The sequence below is a fragment of the Monodelphis domestica genome, chromosome 2, assembly GCF_027887165.1.
Source record: "Monodelphis domestica isolate mMonDom1 chromosome 2, mMonDom1.pri, whole genome shotgun sequence".
NCBI lineage: Eukaryota > Metazoa > Chordata > Mammalia > Didelphimorphia > Didelphidae > Monodelphis > Monodelphis domestica.
The window spans coordinates 157,203,264-157,225,088 of NC_077228.1; the positions used below are offsets into that span (position 1 = coordinate 157,203,264).

A 21,825-nucleotide genomic window follows, 5' to 3' on the forward strand; every position below is an offset into this window, starting at 1 on the left:
GGTGACTTGCCCAGGATCACACAGCTAGTATGTGTCTGGGGCCACATTTGAACCCAAGACCTCTTTCTGTGCCTGGTCTCAATCTACTGAACTACCTAGCTGCCCCATAAAACAAGTTAATGGCTTAATTATCTCATCACTATTAGTTCTCTCCCCTCCACCCCACCACTCCCCAATTAAAAAAAAAAAAGTCCAGAGGTTGAGGATAAATAAGGTCTCCTCCAGCCAGGAAGACCAATTTCCTCAACTCGCATCTGAGTGCTTCATTCTTCATCCCGGTCTCAGTTAATAAACTTGACCTATCTTAGGGGCGGGGCAGGAAGAGAAACGGTTTGGGACCTAGACCGGGAGAGCTCAGAGTAGCTGGACGTTGTAGCTCCTGCGGCTATAGCCTCCGGGGCAGAGGAGGGACTTCTGCAGGCACCACCCTTGCCAGGTTGGCATAGCCCAGCGGCACCATCAAGATGAGGCCGAACTGCCACGGGGGTAGGGGTTGGGGGGAATGGGGAACCAGTGGAGAGCGGGGTAACGCACACAGACCTAAGCAGAGGTGGGGAGGGCGCACGCGCAACTAAGCCAAGAGTGCTATTCACCCCCTAGGAAGGACTGAGGGCGGGAGGATAACCTAGACTCTTCTTCTACGTCTCAAACTGTAGCGAGGGGAGAGGGATCGATACCAGAAAGGGGCCTGCGCTGCAGGGAAGCTTCCTTTACCTGGGGGCCCCGTTAAGAACACGTGTTTGGTCATGCTGGACTCTGCTTCTCTCAAATCCGGCTCCACCTCCTTCTCTTCCGTTTCCTCTCCCCGCCCTGAGGGCGGAGCGTGCCCTGCAGATGATTCTCTGCAGAGTCTCTGAGTCCCTTTTCCTTTGCATCATGAGTTCAAGAGCCAGAGTTGTTCTGACAGCAAGGAAAACCTTATTCTGCGCTGAACAGACTGCCGCTCACATGGAAGTCGGAAATCACATTACTAACAAATTAGAGGACGCATTACTGACACCGCCATTGAAAGGGAAAAGCTCATTTATTAAGCACCTATTATGTAGTGGGCTCTCTGCTAAGCACTTTATAAATACTTAATTTATTATAATACCCTCTTTGGGAGATAAGTGTTATTATAATCTCCATTTTTCAGTTGAGGGAACAGATAAACTGACTAAATGACTTGCCTAAGGTCACACAACTTTAAAGTTATCTGAGGCAGCATTTGATATTTAGGTTTTCCTGTCCTCAAGTCCAATGTTCTATCCACTGTTCTACCTGAGTGCCTCAGCTATACCTATCTCTATCTCTATCTCTATCTCTATAGATATATGGCTAAACTGAAATGAACACTGGTTTGATGAGACCCTCTCCCACAATTTAAAAAAAAGCCACAATAAGGATACTTTTTCTTTTTTTTTTTCTTAAAAAGAAAATTCTTACCTTCCATCTTAGAATCAATACTGTGTATTTGTTCCAAGAGGGTTAAGAAACTTCAATACTGTTCCTTGGTTGAAAGGGGGTTAAGTGACTTGCCCAGGGTATGGACAGTTTTATAGCTGCTGGACATAGTTTCAAATTGTTCTTCAGTATAACTGGACCAGTTCACAAATTCACTAAAAGTTCATTATTGTACCTTTTTTCCTTCATCCCCATCAGCATTTGTCATTTATGGTATGTTTGTAATAAATACCTCAGGGTTGTTTTAATTTGCTTCTCTAATCAAGAGTGGTTTTTATAAATCAAGAGTATTTTATGACTATAGATAGCTTTGATTTCTTCAGAAAACTGTCTGTTCATATCCTTTGGCCATTTATTAATTGTAGAATGGCTCTTGTTTTTATAAATTTGACTGTTCCCTATATATATTCCATATAGATTCACTTGATCAGAGAAACTTGCTGTAAATTTTTTTTGAGATAACAGTGTGGCACCTTTTAACAAAATGTAATTTCTCAGCTTATCTTTTTTAATTAATTTTTTTATTTTTAAGTTTTTTAATTTTATTTGTTTTAAATTAAATTTATTTTTATTACTTATTTAATTTAATGTTAATTAATTAGTTTAATTAATCTCTTGCGTTTTGTTTCGTCTGAGATCACTTGCTACTTGTATACTTCAAGAGAAGCAGAATAGATTCTACTTCAGTCCCTTAATTTAACTTTGTATGTGTCTTTCAAATGTATCTCTTGTAAACAAGATGTAAGATTCTGGTTTCTAATACATTCTGCTATCTACTTCCATTTTTATGGGTGTATTCATACATAAATACTACAACAATGAAAATAAAAGAAAAACTTGATTTAGAGTACCATAATTAAAATGACCAAGTTTTTAAATGAAGAAGAAATGAGAAAAAGCACCCTCTTCTTTTTATACAGAGGTAGTAGACAATATGTATGGAACATTGTGTATGTTTTCATACTTACTAGATATGTTGTTCAAATTTTCTGACCTGTTTTTCTTCCTATCTTTTAAAAAAATTTTCATTACATGGAAAGGTTTGCTGGTCTGGGAAAAAAATATTTTCTTTGGTATAAAAAGCTCCTATTTGGGCCTTTATTATGGAAGGAGGTGAATGGTAGTCACTAAAATTTAAAGCTTGTTTTAGAATGTACCTCACTCCTGAAATTATTGGCTATTAGTCCATCTAAGGACAGTATCCTCTTCATTCAATCCTTTTCCCAATTGTTGATAGCAGAGAAAAGTGTGCTCTAGGAAGAAACTGAGACAAGATTATTGGAGTTTATTAAAGATATTTTATTTTCCGAATTACATATAATAACAATTTTCAGCATACATTTTCTAAAACTATAAGATACAGATTGTCTTCCGTTCTCCCTTCCCTCCTGACTTTTGAAGACAATAAGCAATTTCATCTGAGTTATACTTGTATTATCATGCAAAACATACTTCCATATTGGTCGTTGTTATAAGAGAATACTCATATGAAACAAAAATCCCTAAGTAAAAGCACAAATAAAATGAAATGGAAAAATAGTACGCTTTGATCTGTATATTTCCAACTCCAAAACAGTTCTTTTTCTGGAGGTGGATAGTATTCTTTGTCATAAGTCCTTCAAAATTGTCCTGGATCATTATATTGCTGAGTAGCTAAGTATTTTACAGTTAATCATCATACAATATTGCTGTAACTGTGTAAAATGCTCTCTTGGTTCTGCTTATTTTACTCTGTATCAGTTGATGTAGCTCTTTCCAGGTTTTTCTGAAATTATCCTGCTGGTCATTTCTTAAAGAACAATAATATTCCTTCACCATCATATACCATAATTTTTTTAGCCATCTCCCATTTGATAAACATTCCCTCAATTTCCAGTTTTTTGCCACCACAAAGAGTGGCTGACAGGTAGACTATTCTATGTTCCCTTAATTTACTTATGGTATCATCTTTTACATCTAAATCATATACTCATTTTGACTTTATCTTGGTATAGGCTGTACGATATTGGTCTCTACCTAGTTTGTGACATACTCTTTGTAATATTTATTGGGAAAGGAAATAGGATTTGGAAAACAGGGGGATAATGGGAGGTCTGTAGCAAGGGTATGGAGGAGTTAAGGGGAAAGAGGTATATTGCTTGATGAGGCAAGGGAGGGAGATGCCCCCTGTTGAGAGGAAGCAGCAGGGGTCCGATAAGGCCTGTTTGTCCTGTAATGACTGAACTGAAGTTCAGCTCCCTCTATGACCAGAAAAGATAGTCCACTTATCTGACTGTGAATTCAAATAATATAAAGTTTAAAAACCAGTTGGTATTGGAGTTTTTTCTCAGCTACAGAGTTGAGGCCAGGCCAGAGGCTGGTGAAGGGTTTGTCCCACTCCTGTCTACTGTATATCAGTCCCCCCCCTTTTTTTTTTAGAATCTTAGCAGTAGACAGAAAGCAAACAAGAACAATTCTAACTTTCAGAAGTGATTGGGCCTGAATCTTCGGGCTGAACCAAGAAGAGGCACACCACACCAGACTGGGCTGACAAGCTCCTTTCTTCTCCAACCCCAGGAAGCAAATCTCAACCAGCAGGCAGGAAGTGCTAGTCACAAGACCCAACTGCCACTCTCAGATTCCCCTTTCCCCACAAACAGTCAGTCTTATTTCCTTTCCACATCTTCCAGTTTTCACAGTAATTTTTGTCAAAATGTGAGTTTTTATCCCAAAGCTCTTTGGGTTTATCAAGCACTAGAATGCTATGGTCATTTCCTTCTATGTAATATTTACCTAGATCCACCATTCTTTTTATTAGTCACTACCAGCTTTGTTTTGATGATTACTGCTTTACAGTACAGCTTGAAATCTGCTACTACTAGGCCATCTTCCTTCATTTTTTAAAATTAATTCCTTGATATTCTTGACTTTTTGATCTTCCAGATAATTTAAAAAATTTTTTCTAGTTCTATGAAATAACATTTTGGTAGTTTTAATGGCATAGCACTGAATAGGTGAATTAATTTATGTAGAATTGTCATTTTTATCATATTAGTTTGGGCTACCCATGAGCACAATATTTTTCCAGTTGTTTATATCTAACTCTATTTGTGTGGAAAGTGTTTGCAATTGTGATTATATAATTCCTGTGTTTATCTTAGCAAGTATATCCAGGTATTTTATATTATCTGGAGTAATTTTAAGTGGAATTTCTCTTTTTATCGTTTGTTGCTAGACTTTGTAGTAACATAGAGAAATGCTGATCATTTATCTAGGTTTATTTTATATCTTACAATTTAGCTAAAGTTATTAATTATTTCAACTAGTTTTTAGTTGATTCTTTAAGTATTCCATCATATCACCTGCAAAGAATGATAATTTGGTTTCCTCATTGCCTACTTTAATTCCTTCCATTTGTTTTTCTTCTCTCATTGCTAAAACTAGCATTTTTAGTACAACATTAAATAACTGTTGTGATAATAGGCATCCTTGCTTCACCCCTGACCTTATTAGGAAGGCTTCTAACTTATCCCCATTGCAGATGATACTTTGCTGATAGTTTTATATAGATACTACTTATAATTTTAAGGAATGCCCCATTTATTTCTATGCTTTCTACTGTTTTTAAAAGGAATGGGTATTGTATTTTATCTAAAGCTTTTTTTCTGAATTTACTGAAATAATCACATGATTTCTATTAATTTTATTATTGATATGGTCAATTATGCTGATAGTTTCCTTGCTAGTATTTTATTTAAAATCTTGGCATCTATATTCATTAGTTAAATTGGCCTTGAATTTTCTTTCTCTGTTTTTGCTCTTCCTGGCTTAAGTATCAGCATCACTTTGAGGACTATTGTTTTAGAATGTTTTAATATATTGTGATTTTTTTCTTGTCAAAGATTGCCATAAATGTTACTTCAAATTGTTATGAGGTATAAAGATATGTCAGAGGGCACAGGGAAACTATATCAGTTTGTACTTCTCTTTTTTACTAAACAGAAGTGACTTGAACATAGCATAATATTAAATTAAATGATTTTTTTTCTGACTCACTTGTGCCTTAAGTGGTATTCATGTTTTTCTTCAACAAGAGTAAGGGAGGAGAAAAATACATTTCAAATAAAAGTGATATAAAAACAAAAGCTAGTAACAATTTTTTTTAAAAGAACTACATTTTGATGGGCAATCAAATCTCTGCTTCAGTTAACTCTGTTTCAGTTTTGTTTCCTGTTAAATGAGGGGTTCGACTAGATGACCACTAAGATTCCTTCTATTTCCCAGATCCTATGATTCTAAACCAAGGATAAACATGCTAACTGCATATATTTTTTTGTTTTGCTCCCTCCCCTCCCCCCCCACCGAGTATAACATTCCTTTCAGATTTGATCACTAGAGCCAAGAATAAAATTCAGTTTCCTGATGACTACTTCTGGCATTGCTGGGAAGGTTTCCACCAAGCTCTACCCAGAGCAGCTATGTTAAAAATCTTGACACATTAAAGACTTTCCTGATTTCAGCATAGCAGTATTTTCAGTGCTCAGAAATTAGCAGAACTCAAACCAGGAGGACAGATCAGAAAACTTTGGCAACATTGAAAACTTGCATATCCTCAGACTGGGCAATCCCTAAAACCTTGGAATGACACAATATGCAATATTTAATTTTTACAAATGGGAGTGCTAGTGAAATGGGAATAGAAATGAGAACTGTTGAAAAAAAAACTGGAAAGAGAATTAACAGTCTGGAAGGTGAAGTACACCTTGCCCAACCACCAAACTCCTTTAAAATTAGACTAGAACAAATAGAAACTAATGACTTCATAATACAAAGAAATATTAAAACAAAGTAAAAGTCAAAAAATAAGAAAATAAATGTAAGATATCTCATTTCAAAATCTATTGACCTTGAAGATAGATCTAGGAAAATAATCACCCAAAAGATTGCCTAGATATGATATTGTAAGAAATCATGTAAGAAAAATGCCTCCATTTTCCAGATCAAAGGAAAAATATTACTACAAACAGGCAGAAATAAAGAATTCAAGTACCAAGCAGCCAGTCAGGATCACATAAGGCATAGTAAAAGATGTAGAAAGCATGAAATACAAGATTCCATAAGGAAAAAAATATAGATCTGGGAGCAGCTGGGTGGCTCAGTAGATTGAGAGTCAGTCTCAGAGACAGGACCTTAATACATGACTGATGGATCTATGAACTGGTCCAGTCATTCTGGAAATCAATTTGGAACTCTTTGACTTGGGGATATTACTTCTAGACCTATGTCATAAAGAGATTAAAGAAATAAGAAAAAGAAATCATATATGCAAGACTTCCGGTTAAGATGGCGGCTTAGAGAAAGCTCAAGTTCAGATCTCTGGAAAAACCTTCCCGACCGATCTCAAACTATAAGCTCCTAAGGCGCCGAAATTCAAAACGATCAACAGCACAGACCCTGGGAACCCTCCTCCTGGACCTGGACCCGGTTCAAAAGGTACGGCTCCCCTCAAAAGCCAGAACCCGAGATCCCTCGGACCTCAGGGGTAGGAGCGCAGAGTCCAAGGCTCCCGGAAGCCGCAGCCCTGCCGGCTGGGCTCAGAGAGCAGAACCCTCAGGGCCTTCTACAGTCCAGGTGAAAGTTACTGCCTGGGGCTTCCGCTGCAGAGAGCTGGTCGAAACAACAGCAACCCTCAGGGCGGGCAAGACAGCCTCACGGGCTGGATCCTGCTATCCAAGTCTCAGTGAAAGTCCTTGCTCTCGGAGCTTGGGTTAGCTGCAGCCCATCCCCCCCGCAGGCCGACGAAACAGCCTCACGGCCAGCGATTCTGAAGGCAACTTCCTGAAAGCAACGTGGTCAGACCCTTCCATTCCAGTTCCAGTGAGGCATATTCAGTTTAACGCAGGGAAAGTCATAGAACCATCTGCCCAGGACTAAAGCCTCTGAACACCAGACAGAGACAAGAAAAGCCAATCCTCCACATTCAGAGATGGAAAACTCCACAGAAGCACAGAAGCCCCAAAATACCAAGAAAAATAAGAAGAAAGGGGCGACTTTGGACACATTCTATGGAGCCAAAATACAAAATACAGAGCAGATAGAAGAAAATATAAAAGAAAATGCTCCAAAACCTTCCAAAGGAAATGGAAACTCTCCACAAACCTATGAAGAATTTGAATCAGAAATGACCAAAAAGATGGAAGCCTTCTGGGAGGAAAAGTTGGAAATAATGCAAAAGAAATTCACGCATCTACAAAACCAGTTTGACCAAACTGTAAAAGAAAACCAGGCTTTAAAGGCCATAATCAGGCAGCTGGAAGACAACGATCATGTAAAAGAGCAAGAATCAATAAAGCAAAGCCAAAATACCAAGAAATTAGAAGAGAACATAAAATATCTCACCGACAAGGTGATAGATCTGGAAAATAGGGGGAGAAGGGATAATTTAAGAATAATTGGACTCCCAGAAAAGCCAGAAATAAACACCAAACTGGACATGGTGATACAAGATATAATCAAAGAAAATTGCCCAGAGATTCTAGAACAAGGGGGCAATACAGCCACTGACAGAGCTCACAGAACACCTTCTACACTAAACCCCCAAAAGACAACTCCCAGGAATGTAATTGCCAAATTCCAAAGCTATCAAACAAAAGAAAAAATCCTACAGGAAGCCAGAAAAAGACAATTTAGATATAAAGGAATGCCAATCAGGGTCACACAAGACCTTGCAAGTTCTACTCTGAATGATCGTAAGGCATGGAACATGATCTTCAGAAAGGCAAGAGAGCTGGGTCTCCAACCAAGAATCAGCTACCCAGCAAAACTGACTATATACTTCCAAGGGAAAGTATGGGCATTCAACAAAATAGAAGACTTCCAACTTTTTGCAAAGAAAAGACCAGAGCTCTGTGGAAAGTTTGATACCGAAAATCAAAGAGCAAGGAATACCTGAAAAGGTAAATATTCAGGAAAGGGGAAAATGTTATCTTCTTCTTTTACTCAAACTCTCTTCTATAAGGACTACATTTATATCAACCTATGTATACTAATATGTGGGGAAAATGTAATGTATAAATAGGGGGTAAAGAAAGACCAAATAGAATAATCATTCTCACACAAAGATTCATATGGGAAGGGGAGGGGAAGAAAACTCCTATAAGAAGGAGAGGAAGAGAGGGGGTGGGGATTTACTTAAACCTCAATCTCAGGGAAATCAACTCTGAGAGGGAAAAACATCCAGATCCATTGGGATCTTGAATTCTATCTTACCCAACAAGGGTAAGGAGAAGGGAAAACCAAGGGGGGGAGGGGGAGAGGGAGAACAAAAAGGGAGGGAAAGAGAGGGGGGAAGGGGAGGGAACAAAAAGGGAGGGACTAAAAAGGGAAACATCAAGGGAGGGGACAAGGGGGACTGTTTCAAAGTAAATCACTGGACTAAAAGGTAGAGCCGAAGAAGAATAGGTTAGAATTAGGGAAGGCAATCAAAATGCCAGGGAGTCCACAAATGACAATCATAACTTTGAACGTGAATGGGATGAACTCACCCATAAAACGTAGACGAATAGCAGAATGGATTAGAATCCAAAACCCTACCATATGTTGTCTTCAAGAAACACACATGAGGCGGGTTGACACCCACAAGGTCAGAATTAAAGGATGGAGTAAGACCTTCTGGGCTTCAACTGATAGAAAGAAGGCAGGAGTGGTAATCATGATATCCGATAAAGCCAATGCAAAAATAGACCTGATCAAAAGGGATAGGGAAGGTAATTATATTTTGTTAAAAGGGACTATAGACAATGAGGAAATATCATTAATCAATATGTATGCACCAAATAATATAGCACCCAAATTTCTAATGGAGAAACTAGGAGAATTGAAGGAAGAAATAGACAATAAAACCATACTAGTGGGAGACTTAAACCAACCATTATCAAATTTAGATAAATCAAATCAAAAAATAAATAAGAAAGAGGTAAAAGAAGTGAATGAAATCTTAGAAAAATTAGAATTAATAGACATATGGAGAAAAATAAATAGGGATAAAGAGGAATACACCTTCTTCTCAGCACCACATGGCACATTCACAAAAATTGACCATACATTAGGTCACAGAAACATAGCACACAAATGCAGAAAAGCAGAAATAATGAATGCAGCCTTCTCAGATCACAAGGCAATAAAAATAATGATTAGTAATGGTACATGGAAAACCAAATCTAAAACCAATTGGAAATTAAACAATATGATACTCCAAAACCGTTTAGTTAAAGAAGAAATCATAGAAACAATTAATAATTTCATCGAGGAAAATGACAATGGCGAAACATCCTTTCAAACCTTTTGGGATGCAGCCAAAGCAGTAATCAGAGGTAAATTCATATCCCTGAATGCTTATATTAACAAACAAGGGAGAGCAGAGATCAATCAATTGGAAATACAAATGAAAAAACTGGAAAGCGATCAAATTAAAAACCGCCAGCAGAAAACCAAATTAGAAATCCTAAAAATTAAGGGAGAAATTAATAAAATCGAAAGTGATAGAACTATTGATTTAATAAATGAGACAAGAAGCTGGTACTTTGAAAAAACAAACAAAATAGACAAGGTACTGGTCAATCTAATTAAAAAAAGGAAGGAAGAAAAGCAAATTCACAGCATTAAAGATGAAAAGGGGGACAGCACCTCTGATGAAGAGGAAATTAAGGCAATCATTAGAAATTACTTTGCCCAATTATATGGCAACAAATACACCAATTTAGGAGAAATGGATGAATATATACAAAAATACAAACTGCCTAGACTAACAGAAGAGGAAATAGAATTCCTAAATAATCCCATATCAGAAATTGAAATCCAACAAGCCATCAAAGAACTTCCTAAGAAAAAATCCCCAGGGCCTGATGGATTCACCTGTGAATTCTATCAAACATTCAGAGAACAGTTAATCCCAATACTACACAAACTATTTGACATAATAAGCAAAGAGGGAGTTCTACCAAACTCCTTTTACGACACAAACATGGTACTGATTCCAAAACCAGGCAGGTCAAAAACAGAGAAAGAAAACTATAGGCCAATCTCCCTAATGAATATAGATGCAAAAATCTTAAATAGGATACTAGCAAAAAGACTCCAGCAAGTGATCAGAAGGATCATTCACCATGATCAAGTAGGATTCATACCAGGGATGCAGGGCTGGTTCAACATTAGGAAAACCATCCACATAATTGATCACATCAACAAGCAAACTAGCAAGAACCACATGATTATCTCAATAGATGCAGAAAAAGCCTTTGATAAAATACAACACCCATTCCTATTAAAAACACTAGAAAGCATAGGAATAGAAGGGTCATTCCTAAAAATAATAAACAGTATATATCTAAAACCAACAGCTAATATCATCTGCAATGGGGATAAACTAGATGCATTCCCAATAAGATCAGGAGTGAAACAAGGATGCCCATTATCACCTCTACTATTTGACATTGTACTAGAAACACTAGCAGTAGCAATTAGAGAAGATAAAGGAATTGAAGGCATCAAAATAGGCAAGGAGGAGACCAAGTTATCACTCTTTGCGGATGACATGATGGTCTACTTAAAGAATCCTAGAGATTCAACCAAAAAGCTAATTGAAATAATCAACAACTTTAGCAAAGTTGCAGGATACAAAATAAACCCACATAAATCATCAGCTTTTCTATATATCTCCAACACAGCTCAGCAGCAAGAACTAGAAAGAGAAATCCCATTCAAAATCACCTTAGACAAAATAAAATACCTAGGAATCTATCTCCCAAGACAAACACAGGAACTATATGAACACAACTACAAAACACTCGCCACACAACTAAAACTAGACTTGAACAAATGGAAAAACATTAACTGCTCATGGATAGGACGAGCCAATATAATAAAAATGACCATCCTACCCAAACTTATTTATCTATTTAGTGCCATACCCATTGAACTACCAAAATACTTCCTCACTGATTTAGAAAAAACTATAACAAAGTTCATTTGGAAGAACAAAAGATCAAGGATATCCAGGGAAATAATGAAAAAAAACACACATGATGGGGGCCTTGCAGTCCCTGACCTAAAACTATATTACAAAGCAGCAGTCATCAAAACAATTTGGTACTGGCTAAGAAATAGAAAGGAAGATCAGTGGAATAGACTGGGGGAAAGCGACCTCAGCAAGACAGTATACGATAAACCCAAAGATCCCAGCTTTTGGGACAAAAATCCACTATTCGATAAAAACTGCTGGGAAAATTGGAAGACAGTGTGGGAGAGACTAGGAATAGATCAACACCTCACACCCTACACCAAGATAAATTCAAAATGGGTGAGTGACTTAAACATAAAGAAGGAAACCATAAGTAAATTGGGTAAACATAGAATAGTATACATGTCAGACCTTTGGGAGGGGAAAGGCTTTAAAACCAAGCAAGATATAGAAAGAATCACAAAATGTAAAATAAATAATTTTGACTACATCAAACTAAAAAGCTTTTGTACAAACAAAACCAATGTAACTAAAATCAGAAGGGAAACAACAAATTGGGAAAAAATCTTCATAGAAACCTCTGACAAAGGTTTAATTACTCATATTTATAATGAGCTAAATCAATTGTACAAAAAATCAAGCCATTCTCCAATTGATAAATGGGCAAGGGAAATGGATAGGCAGTTCTCAGATAAAGAAATCAAAACTATTAACAAGCACATGAAGAAGTGTTCTACATCTCTTATAATCAGAGAGATGCAAATCAAAACAACTCTGAGGTATCACCTCACACCTAGCAGATTGGCTAACATAACAGCAAAGGAAAGTAATGAATGCTGGAGGGGATGTGGCAAAGTAGGGACATTAATTCATTGCTGGTGGAGCTGTGAAATGATCCAACCATTCTGGAGGGCAATTTGGATCTATGCCCAAAGAGCGACAAAAGAATATCTACCCTTTGACCCAGCCATAGCACTGCTGGGTTTGTACCCCAAAGAGATAATGGACACAAAGACTTGTACAAAAATATTCATAGCTGCGCTCTTTGTGGTGGCCCAAAACTGGAAAACGAGGGGATGCCCATCAATTGGGGAATGGCTGAACAAACTGTGGTATATGTTGGTGATGGAGTACTACTGTGCTAAAAGGAATAATAAAGTGGAGAAGTTCCATGGAGACTGGAACAACCTCCAGGAAGTGATGCAGAGCGAGAGGAGCAGAACCAGGAGAACATTGTACACAGAGACTAATACACTGTGGTATAATCGAACGTAATGGACTTCTCCATTAGTGGCGGTGTAATGTCCCTGAACAACTTGCAGGGATACAGGAGAAAAAAACACCATTCATAAGCAAAGGATAAACTATGGGAGTGGAAACACCGAGAAAAAGCAACTGCCTGAATACAGAGGTTGAGGGGACATGACAGAGGATGGACTCTAAATGAACACTCTAATGCAAATACTATCAACAAAGCAATGGGTTCAAATCAAAAAAACATCTAATGCCCAGTGGACTTACGCGTTGGCTATGGGGGGTGGGGGGGGGAGGAAAAGAAAATTATCTATGTCTTTAACGAATAATGCTTGGAAATGATCAAATAAAATATATTAAAAAAAAAAAGAAATCATATATGCAAAAATATAGCAGCCTTTTTTGTCACAAAGACCTGGAAATTCCAAAAGTACCTATCAGTTTATGAATGGGTGAACAAATTATGGTATATGGATATAAATAAGCATTTATTAAGTGCCAGACACTGTGCTAAGTGCCAAGAATACAATATGTAAAAAGACAGTCCTTCCTCTCAAAAAAAGACAAAGACAAAAGGAAGGTGAAAAGATGGGTGGGAAGAAGAGGTCAGGGAAGGTACCTCATGCAGGGGCATGGTGGAGAAGTCAGCAAAATAAAGTAGTCCATTCAGGTAAGAGATGTAATGGATGGGGAAATGGAGCCATCCACTACACTTACTTAGATGTTAGGGAATGAGAGAGATGGAATTGAGCAAGAAGGTGGAGATGGGGGATAGATTGTTCCTCCCCTCTCTTTCCTTAGTAAAACCAGCACTAGTTGTCTTCAGAATTACAGAGTATATCTCTTCAGATACTGGGTTGAATGTAAAGTCAAGGACTGAAACTGATTTTCCTACTTGAGGAGAAAGTATAGCTCTCCTCCCCAAGCTTCATATCTCTCTCTCCCTGGATATTATGAGGCAGGCACTTGATCTAAGGAATAATTATTTATTCTAAAGCTACACACACAAGATAAGAGTAAATAGAATTGTTGGGTAAGGGAATGGAAAGTGGGAAGTAGGAGATCCCTAAGGAACTGACCCCCTCCCCAAATCCTGAAGGATCAGGTTGCTTGCCTGACCCTTCTAGGTCAGTTGTGAGAGCTGTCTTGACTTCTTTCTACCCTGGTTGTAGTCCATAGTCCAAGGACAGATGTTAGGGGATAGAGAAGAAAATCTTCTTTGGATGGATAACTTTATAATAAAAGTCCTATCCACTCCTTTTCTCATGAGCTGGATCCAAGGGGTTTGAGTTCACAGAGAGATGGTCTAATGCTCAGAAAATCTTTCTGCTTCAGAGATTTCTCTGGGATCAACCACCCCTGAAGAGTTCTCAAAGAGAAGTGAAGTAACTGCTTTGAATCTTCTCATCTCTTCTGTTCTTTTTTCAGAATTCTCTGTCTTCCCTTGCTCCTTCCCCACTTGAGTTGCTCTTTTGCATGTTGAATCTGACTTTCCTCTCTTACAGAGATAAGGAGATATCTAAACTAGGGTCTCTCTTTGAGTGGAGATTTGGAGTTCATGATCCCACTCCTAAATCAGAGAGTCAAAGAGTGATGAGGTAGAGTACCAAAGCTGATGAGATCTTCCCAATGTGAGAGATGAGGAAAAAAAGTGATGGGATTCTATTGGGCTATAAGAAATGATAAAGGGAATAGTTTCAGAGAAGCCTAGAGAGACTGGTATGAACTGAAACAGAACAAGGTAAGCAAAACCAGGAGACAAATTTATACAATATTATGAAGTCAAGTAACTTTGAAAGATTTAAGATTTCTGGTCAATGTAATGACCAACCACAATTCCAAAAATCTCACAATGAAATATGCCTCTAGAAAAAAGGTGATGGACTCAGACTGCAGATTGATATATCTGTATCCATAAATTTACATATAGATATATTTGAACACAGCCGATTTTAGAATTTGTTTTGCTTAGCTATACATGTTTACAAAAGGTTTTTGCTTTTCTTGCTTTTTCGATGAATGGCAAAGGGAAAGCTTTCACTAATTGAAACAAAGTAAAATTTAATTTTAAAATTAAAGAACTTTGAAATCTTTAAAATCATATATAAAAGTTATGATTATTTTGTTGTTTTAAGTGTAATCCTAATTCTGTGATGTCAGGGCCCATTTTCCCTGTTTCTGAGCCTTAGTTTTTTCATCTGTCATAAGATGATGCTGAGGTGTATTTGAACTTCTTTCTAATCCTAACTCTATGAAATCAAAGGGAGCAGGAGGCTTAGATCATTTAATTCTTCAAATATACATAGTGCTTTAGTTTGCTTTAGTTTGTAATTCTAAATGTAATACTTGGATCCCTTACTGATTTTATGATTCTGTAATTCTAATGTAATTTGTAATTATTCTCTTTTTCAACCTATTTTTTTTGTTAAATTCAACAAAGTCACTCTGAATAGTTTCATTTATCTAGATGCTTTGAAACCAGAGACTTTAGTCAGTGTGTATGTTCACTGTAATGGCCATTATTCACATGTCTTAAGCCCCACTTCCCACTATTGTCTCAAATCATAAGATTAAACCAACAGAAGACCCAGCTGGAAAGCTATATGTGAAGAATTAAGTGACCTCAGTCTGAACATCCTTTCCCCTACCCTTTACCAGGCAAAATGTGAATGTCAGAGAAAAAGGATGTTGGGTTAGCCTTAGGCCAGATTTACCTGTAAGCCTTTTCTCTCTAAATGAGAACATTTTGACTTGTGATCAATCATTTCTCATCTAAGCTACAGAAAGCAATTTTAGTGAGTGTTTAACTTAATCGGTTTGTGCCCACACATGGACCTCCAGGGCCCCACTTAGCTTATATCACACCAGTTAGTATTCCTTCATAACTCCCAAATGCTTTCAAAAAGGACATTTTCTCTAGAAAATATCAGGTTCAGGCAAGAGCAACAGCATCAGTGGTACCTCTCGCTTGTCCATTTACACATAGCCTTTCACCAAAAGCATATTAAGGCCTGGTGAAATTTCATTGTCTTTTTCCTTCTCTTTCTCTTATCTCTTTTGGAAGTCAAGTGGAGGGCAAGAAACTTCTGGGCAGAAAAGTCTGTTGACTAAGCTATCAAAATTAATACCAAATATTAATTTACTTCTAGGACAGAGAACAGGAAAAAAAAGTAATAGAACAGTCTTGACAATAGGGGGAACTCATTTGTAAGCTCCAACTTTTTTTCTCCAAGATTTATAGGATCTTGACAGTGGAAACCCAAAAGGGATATGGGACAATCCATACTTGAAAAATAATCTTTTCTATTATATACCCAACAAGTAATGTGCCAACTTTCACTGAAAGATTCCCACTGAGAAGAATCCATTACTCTTGCAGCTTCTTATTTCAACATTGGAGAGCTGTAATTCTTAGGAATTTTTTCCTTATGCTAAACTAAAAGTCTTTCATTCTATTTTATCCTTTTCACCTATTTCAGGATTGCCTTTCCCATATTTTAAGATAAGCATCCTGTCTTCTTTGTCTTCTCTTCTCCAATGTTAAACATTTACTTTTTTCACTGAAACTTTGTATGGCATGGTCTTATAGCCCTTCTTCATGTTGGTTTACCTCCTCTAAGTGTTCTCAAATCGATCATTGTCCTTCCTAAAGTATGAAACCCAGAAATGAACACAACATTTGAGATATGGTCTAACCTGAGCAGAGTACAGCAGTTCTATCTCTTTCCTTGTTCTAGATGCCATGTTTCTCTCAAAATAATACAAGATCTTTAAACTACCATGTCCTATTGTGGACATATTGTTTGCAACCCATTAAAATACTCATTTTTTCAAATGTTCTGCTACTGTTTAGACATGTCGCCTTTATTTGTACTCTTAGAGATGATGAATTTTAGTACAAACATTGGATTTTTTATGTCTATTAAATTTCATTTTATTAGATTTGTTTTAGTCTACTAAGATATATTTTGGATTCTGACTCCATTATCCATCAAGCTATCTGTCCCTTCTACTTCTGTGTAATATGAAATTTTGATAAGCATATCATCGGTGACTTAACCTAAATCATTGATAAAAACACTAAAAAAACAAGTACAAAGCCAAGTTCCTATCTCTATCCTGACAGTTTCAACAAAATGAGAAATTTTATTAAATAATACCTACAGCATTCCTCAGTTATATAGTCTAACAACTCTGTCAAAAAAAGAAATGTTTATTTTGTCATGACTTCTTGATTCAATTTTGCCTACTTTGTGACCACTTTCCTTTTCTATCTGCCTGCTAACCATCCTTTAATACCATGCACACACACACACAGAAGAACTGAGACAAATCTGAGTCCTGAGAGCACTTTTTTCTTTTGTTGTTTAGATATCATAGCCAAATTCTGATGTTTCCAAGGGGAATCCTATAAGGAGACATAAGTCAAAGAGATTTTACAGAAAAGTATTAGCATTAATTAAGTACCTACTATGTGTCAGGCATTATACTAAACCCAGGGATTCAAAGGAGAGCAAAAATATCAGTACCTATTACAGTCATGTGGAGACATGTAAATAATGATGTACGAACAAAATAGAAGAAATTGGGAGTACCTTCAGAAGGCTGGCGCTAAGATTAAGCAAGACTGGGAAAAGCTTCCTGTAGAGGGTAAAACTAGTTTAGAACAATTCTAAGCCACAGATTATTTAATTGACCAGTCCTCATTGGTTGCACTACATTTCCAGTTAAAAAAAGCTTATCATTATTATATTATTAGCAATGGTCTAGAAATCCAAATCCTGTTGTCAGACATCTTAAACAGCTGTTTACTTTCCAAACTTGCATTTCTTTCTTTCTTTCTTTCTTTCTTTCTTTCTTTCTTTCTTTCTTTCTTTCTTTCTTTCTTTCTTTCTTTCTTTCTTTCTTTCTTTCTTTCTTTCTTTCTTTCTTTCTTTCTTTCTTTCTTTCTTTCTTTCTTTCTTTCTTTCTTTCTTTCTTTCTTTCTTTCTTTCTTTCTTTCTTTCTTTCCTTCCTTCTTTCTTTCCTTCTTTCTTTCTTTCTTTCTTTCCTTCTTTCTTTCTTTCTTTCTTTCTTTCTTTCTTTCTTTCTTTCTTTCTTTCTTTCTTTCTTTCTTTCTTTCTTTCTTTCTTTCTTTCTTTCTTTCTTTCTTTCTTTCTTTCTTTCTTTCTTTCTTTCTTTCTTTCTTTCTTCCTTTCTTTCTTTCTTTCTTCCTTTCCTTCTTTCTTCCTTTCCTTCTTTCTTCCTTTCTTTCTTTCTTTCTTCCTTTCTTTCTTTCTTTCTTTCTTTCTTTCTTTCTTTCTTTCTTTCTTTCTTTCTTTCTTTCTTTCTTTCTTTCTTTCTTTCTTTCTTTCTTTCTTTCTTTCTTTCTTTCTTTCTTTCTTTCTTTCTTTCTTTCTTTCTTTCTTTCTTTCTTTCTTTCTTTCTTTCTTTCTTTCTTTCCTTCTTTCTTTCCTTCTTTCTTTCTTTCCTTCTTTCTTTCCTTTTTTCTTTCTTTTTTTTTTGAAGTTCTTGGCTTAAAAGAAATGAGAAAAGCCAAACCAAACATCACCATTAAGGGCTTTAATTTCTTCTAAGACTTCATAATCCTAGTAATCCTTTGTAGGTTCCTCTGGTAGTATCACTGGTCCCCATTTGAATCATCAAAAATGAGTCAGATCTGACAAGTGGGATTAAACTCTTCAATCATTGCAGCCCAAACATGCTTCCTCTTTATATTATCCAGCTTCACCCTCTACAGGAATAGTCTCATATCTATTATTTAGCATGAAGTAGTCAGCGGCCTTTCTTATTACCTTTCTCCTCTGTATCACATTATTCTGTCTCTTGACCTTCCACTCTAGGTCAAGATTTCTTCTTGCTTTATGAGATAAAGATGGAAAATCTTCTTAAATAATAGAAGGAATAGTTTTACAAAGGTCGAGTGGCCTGACTCATACCACATTTGGGATTTTTAATCTAGATATTCTGACTTCAGAGTAAGGATTTTTTTTTCTGCTTCACTATCGTCACAAATGAAATTTTGAGAGACAGAATTATGAGTGTGATTAATCAATTTATTAGTAAGGCTGATGGTCACCAATAAATTGAGACTGTTGATCTCTATCAGTGATCAAAGACACTAAAAGACCTTCATGGATGCCTTTAAATGCAGGTATATTCCTTCTGACAGTACATTATTGGGACTCCCCCTGACAAGTGAAAGAAACCCTAATTGTTGGAAATTTAATGAGGAGATGGGCTAAGAGTTTTAAACTCCTCCCTATGATTTAATCATTGGCTGAAGGAAAGTCAACTGAGGAAAGTGGCCTGGACATGAGAATCAGCTATGTCTAAGCACTCTGAGCAAGGATATCCCTGGCTTAGTTTTCCCCTTTGTAGATCACATTACCCTGAATCTTGATTTGAAAGCAAGGATAACAAGAATCAATCTCAGTAACCTGAAGGACCTCAGACTGGCTTCTGTGCTCATGGGCATTACTGTAATATGATCACATTCTTTAGTCTTTTATAGGGAGAGGTTTCCTTATTTTAGATGAAATGAAAGATAGGAATTTTGCTAGAAAATGGAGTATTACATATATATATAATCAAATGATACAACATTAAAATTAATTTCCCCATTATGTATAAAAAACAAGAAAAATACAATATAAATTGGTATATAAAAGACATGAACCATTTATATAAGTGTACTTTTCTTAGTTATAGTTTTTCATTATTTATTTATTTATTTTAAACCCTTACCTTCCATCTTGGCTCCAAGGCAGAAGAGTGGGAAGGGCTAGGGAATGCTAACTAAGTGACTTGCCCAGGGTCACACAGCTGGGAAGTGTCTGAGGTCAGATTTGAACCTAGGACCTCCCCTCTCTAGGCCTGGCTCTCAATCCACTGAGCTACCCAGCTGCCCCCAGTTTGTCATTTTTTAAAAGGGCTAAATATTAAAATATCTGAATGAAAAAAGTATTACTCAACAGGGTTTTTTATGGAATGCCTACATAAAGAAAGACTTGAAGAAAGAAACACCTAAGCACAATTTGATACCATTCTAACTAATCCTCAATGGGCATTAATTATAGCTTAATCTAAGCCTGATTTTATCCCTAGACTTGATTAGAATATATCCTTCTAACTTTCTTGTGATCTTTTTCTCATAATCATACCCTTCTTAGAGTTTTTACATGAATACATAAACAATAAGCATTTCTACTACTTCCATGTTTGAAAAGATGTTACATAGATTTCTCTCTCATGGTATAATGGCATTTTTTTTTAATCAAAAGAGAATCCACTCAAAGGAGAGAATTTTTTTTTTCTACTCCCAACTAGAATCTGTTAGCTAGAGTAGTTACTAGCACTTTGCATCCAGTGGTTTCCACTTCAGGTCATGTTGCCCTTAGCAACTAGCTCACACATTATGATCCGTCATCATCATTATCTTTTACGTTTTATGGCCATTTCATTTTCAAAGCCCTATCATGTATATTATCTTAGCTTTTTGATGCAGATTTCCTTCAAGCTACAACTTCAAATTCATGAGAGAGCATAATTTAAATTCTCAGCTCCTGACCCAATTCCTCCATGATACTTTCTTGAATTACTTTAAACCACATAGAACTTCCTTTTCTGAATCGCTATTATACTTATAATTAGCACCACACACTTGAACACTGATTCTTTAGTTCGTTTATGTATGTTAGTTTTGTCTTTACAACTAGCTTCTTGGGAAGAAAGAATATAGTTACAGATTTAAAGTCAAAGGAGACTTTAAAGGTCTTTTAATCTAACCCCTTATTTTTTCAGTTAAGAAAACAGGCTCAAAGAGTTAAGTGATTTTACCCAAAGTAAAACAGGTAATAAGTAGCAGATCCAGGACTTTGAAATAAAAATCGAACACTTTTTTCATAATGTAAGGCTACTTCTCTGCTCTTCACCACTGGCTATTTGTTGAGATCTTAGCCAGTTTCTCGTCTTCCTCACCATCCCTGAAAATATATAACCAGCTAAAAAAAAATGAAACAGATTTTTAAAAAAATGAAATGTGGTCTGAGAAATCCATTAGATTCTTTTGCATGAAGTGAACATATGTATATCCAGAAAGGAAACCAGGTAGTCAAAAATAATTAAATATAGGTATCACATCCACATAGTGGGAGTTAGGTGCACAGTGCCCTTGAGACTTAAAAAAAAAAACATGTAAAATTTTTTGGTCCTTCCTTCCTATCAGAAAAGAAGTCTGAATTTTCTTTTTCTTTTATGGGGTGTTTATCGTGTAAATTTATGTTATTAAAATAAAATGTGTTAATATTATATGTACATACATAAATATTATACATTTCTGGGTTTCTAGCCTTTTTTTGTGGTGTCTACTGGCCTTCTGCAAAACTCCCCCAAAATTCTCATTTAATTTCTCATGACAACCCATAACACATCAAAACCATGATGGGGAAAATCATGATGCGGAAGAGATACCTGTATATGGAACATCAACTAAGCTGTTGGATAAGAGAAATGTCAAAGACATGGGGCATCTATATGTTGGCAAGTAAATGATTCCTTGTTTTCTTGTGAACAAGATGAAAGGGTGTGTGTTAAAGAGTAATTCTGTGATCAATTTTTCTTTAGGCCTACTTGCTCTCAACGCTATTCTTTGCCATCACTCTGACCTCCAATTCTTCCATTACTCATTATGGTCTCAGGTCATTCGTTCTACTCTAGTTACATTCTCCTCTCTTCCCAATCTTGACCTCTTGGTGAACCAGTTCAACAGTTTAGCTATCTTATACTCTTCTACTCTGGCCTAGTACCCCCTTTCTTTCTTTTTTTTTAATTAATTAATTAATTATTATTTTTTTTAAATTTGAGCATTTCCAAACATTATTCACTGGAGACAAAGATCATTTTCTTTTCCTCCCCCCTCCCCCACCTCTCCCATAGCTGATGCTCGATTCCACTGGGTATCACATGTGTTCTTGATTCGAACCCATTTCCATGTTGTTGGTTTAGAGTGTTTATTAAGAGTCTCTCCTCAGACATGTCCCCTCCACCCCTGTAGTCAAGCAGTTGCTTTTCCTCGGTGTTTATACTCCCACAGTTTGTCCTCTGCTTGTGGATAGTGTTTTTTCTCCTAG

General features: G+C 36.5%; 1 protein-coding gene across 1 annotated transcript in view; it reads right to left on the reverse strand.

Annotated features, from left to right (window-relative positions):
• Positions 1-872, reverse strand: part of NTPCR (nucleoside-triphosphatase, cancer-related) — a 36,045-nt gene extending 35,173 nt beyond the window's left edge. Inside the window, exon 1 of the mRNA XM_001369064.4 lies at positions 715-872. Within this exon, the coding sequence (XP_001369101.1) occupies positions 715-748 (34 nt within the window). The 5' untranslated portion in view covers positions 749-872. The remainder of the gene's footprint in view (positions 1-714) is intronic.
• Between the last annotated feature and the right edge of the window lie 20,953 nt (positions 873-21,825).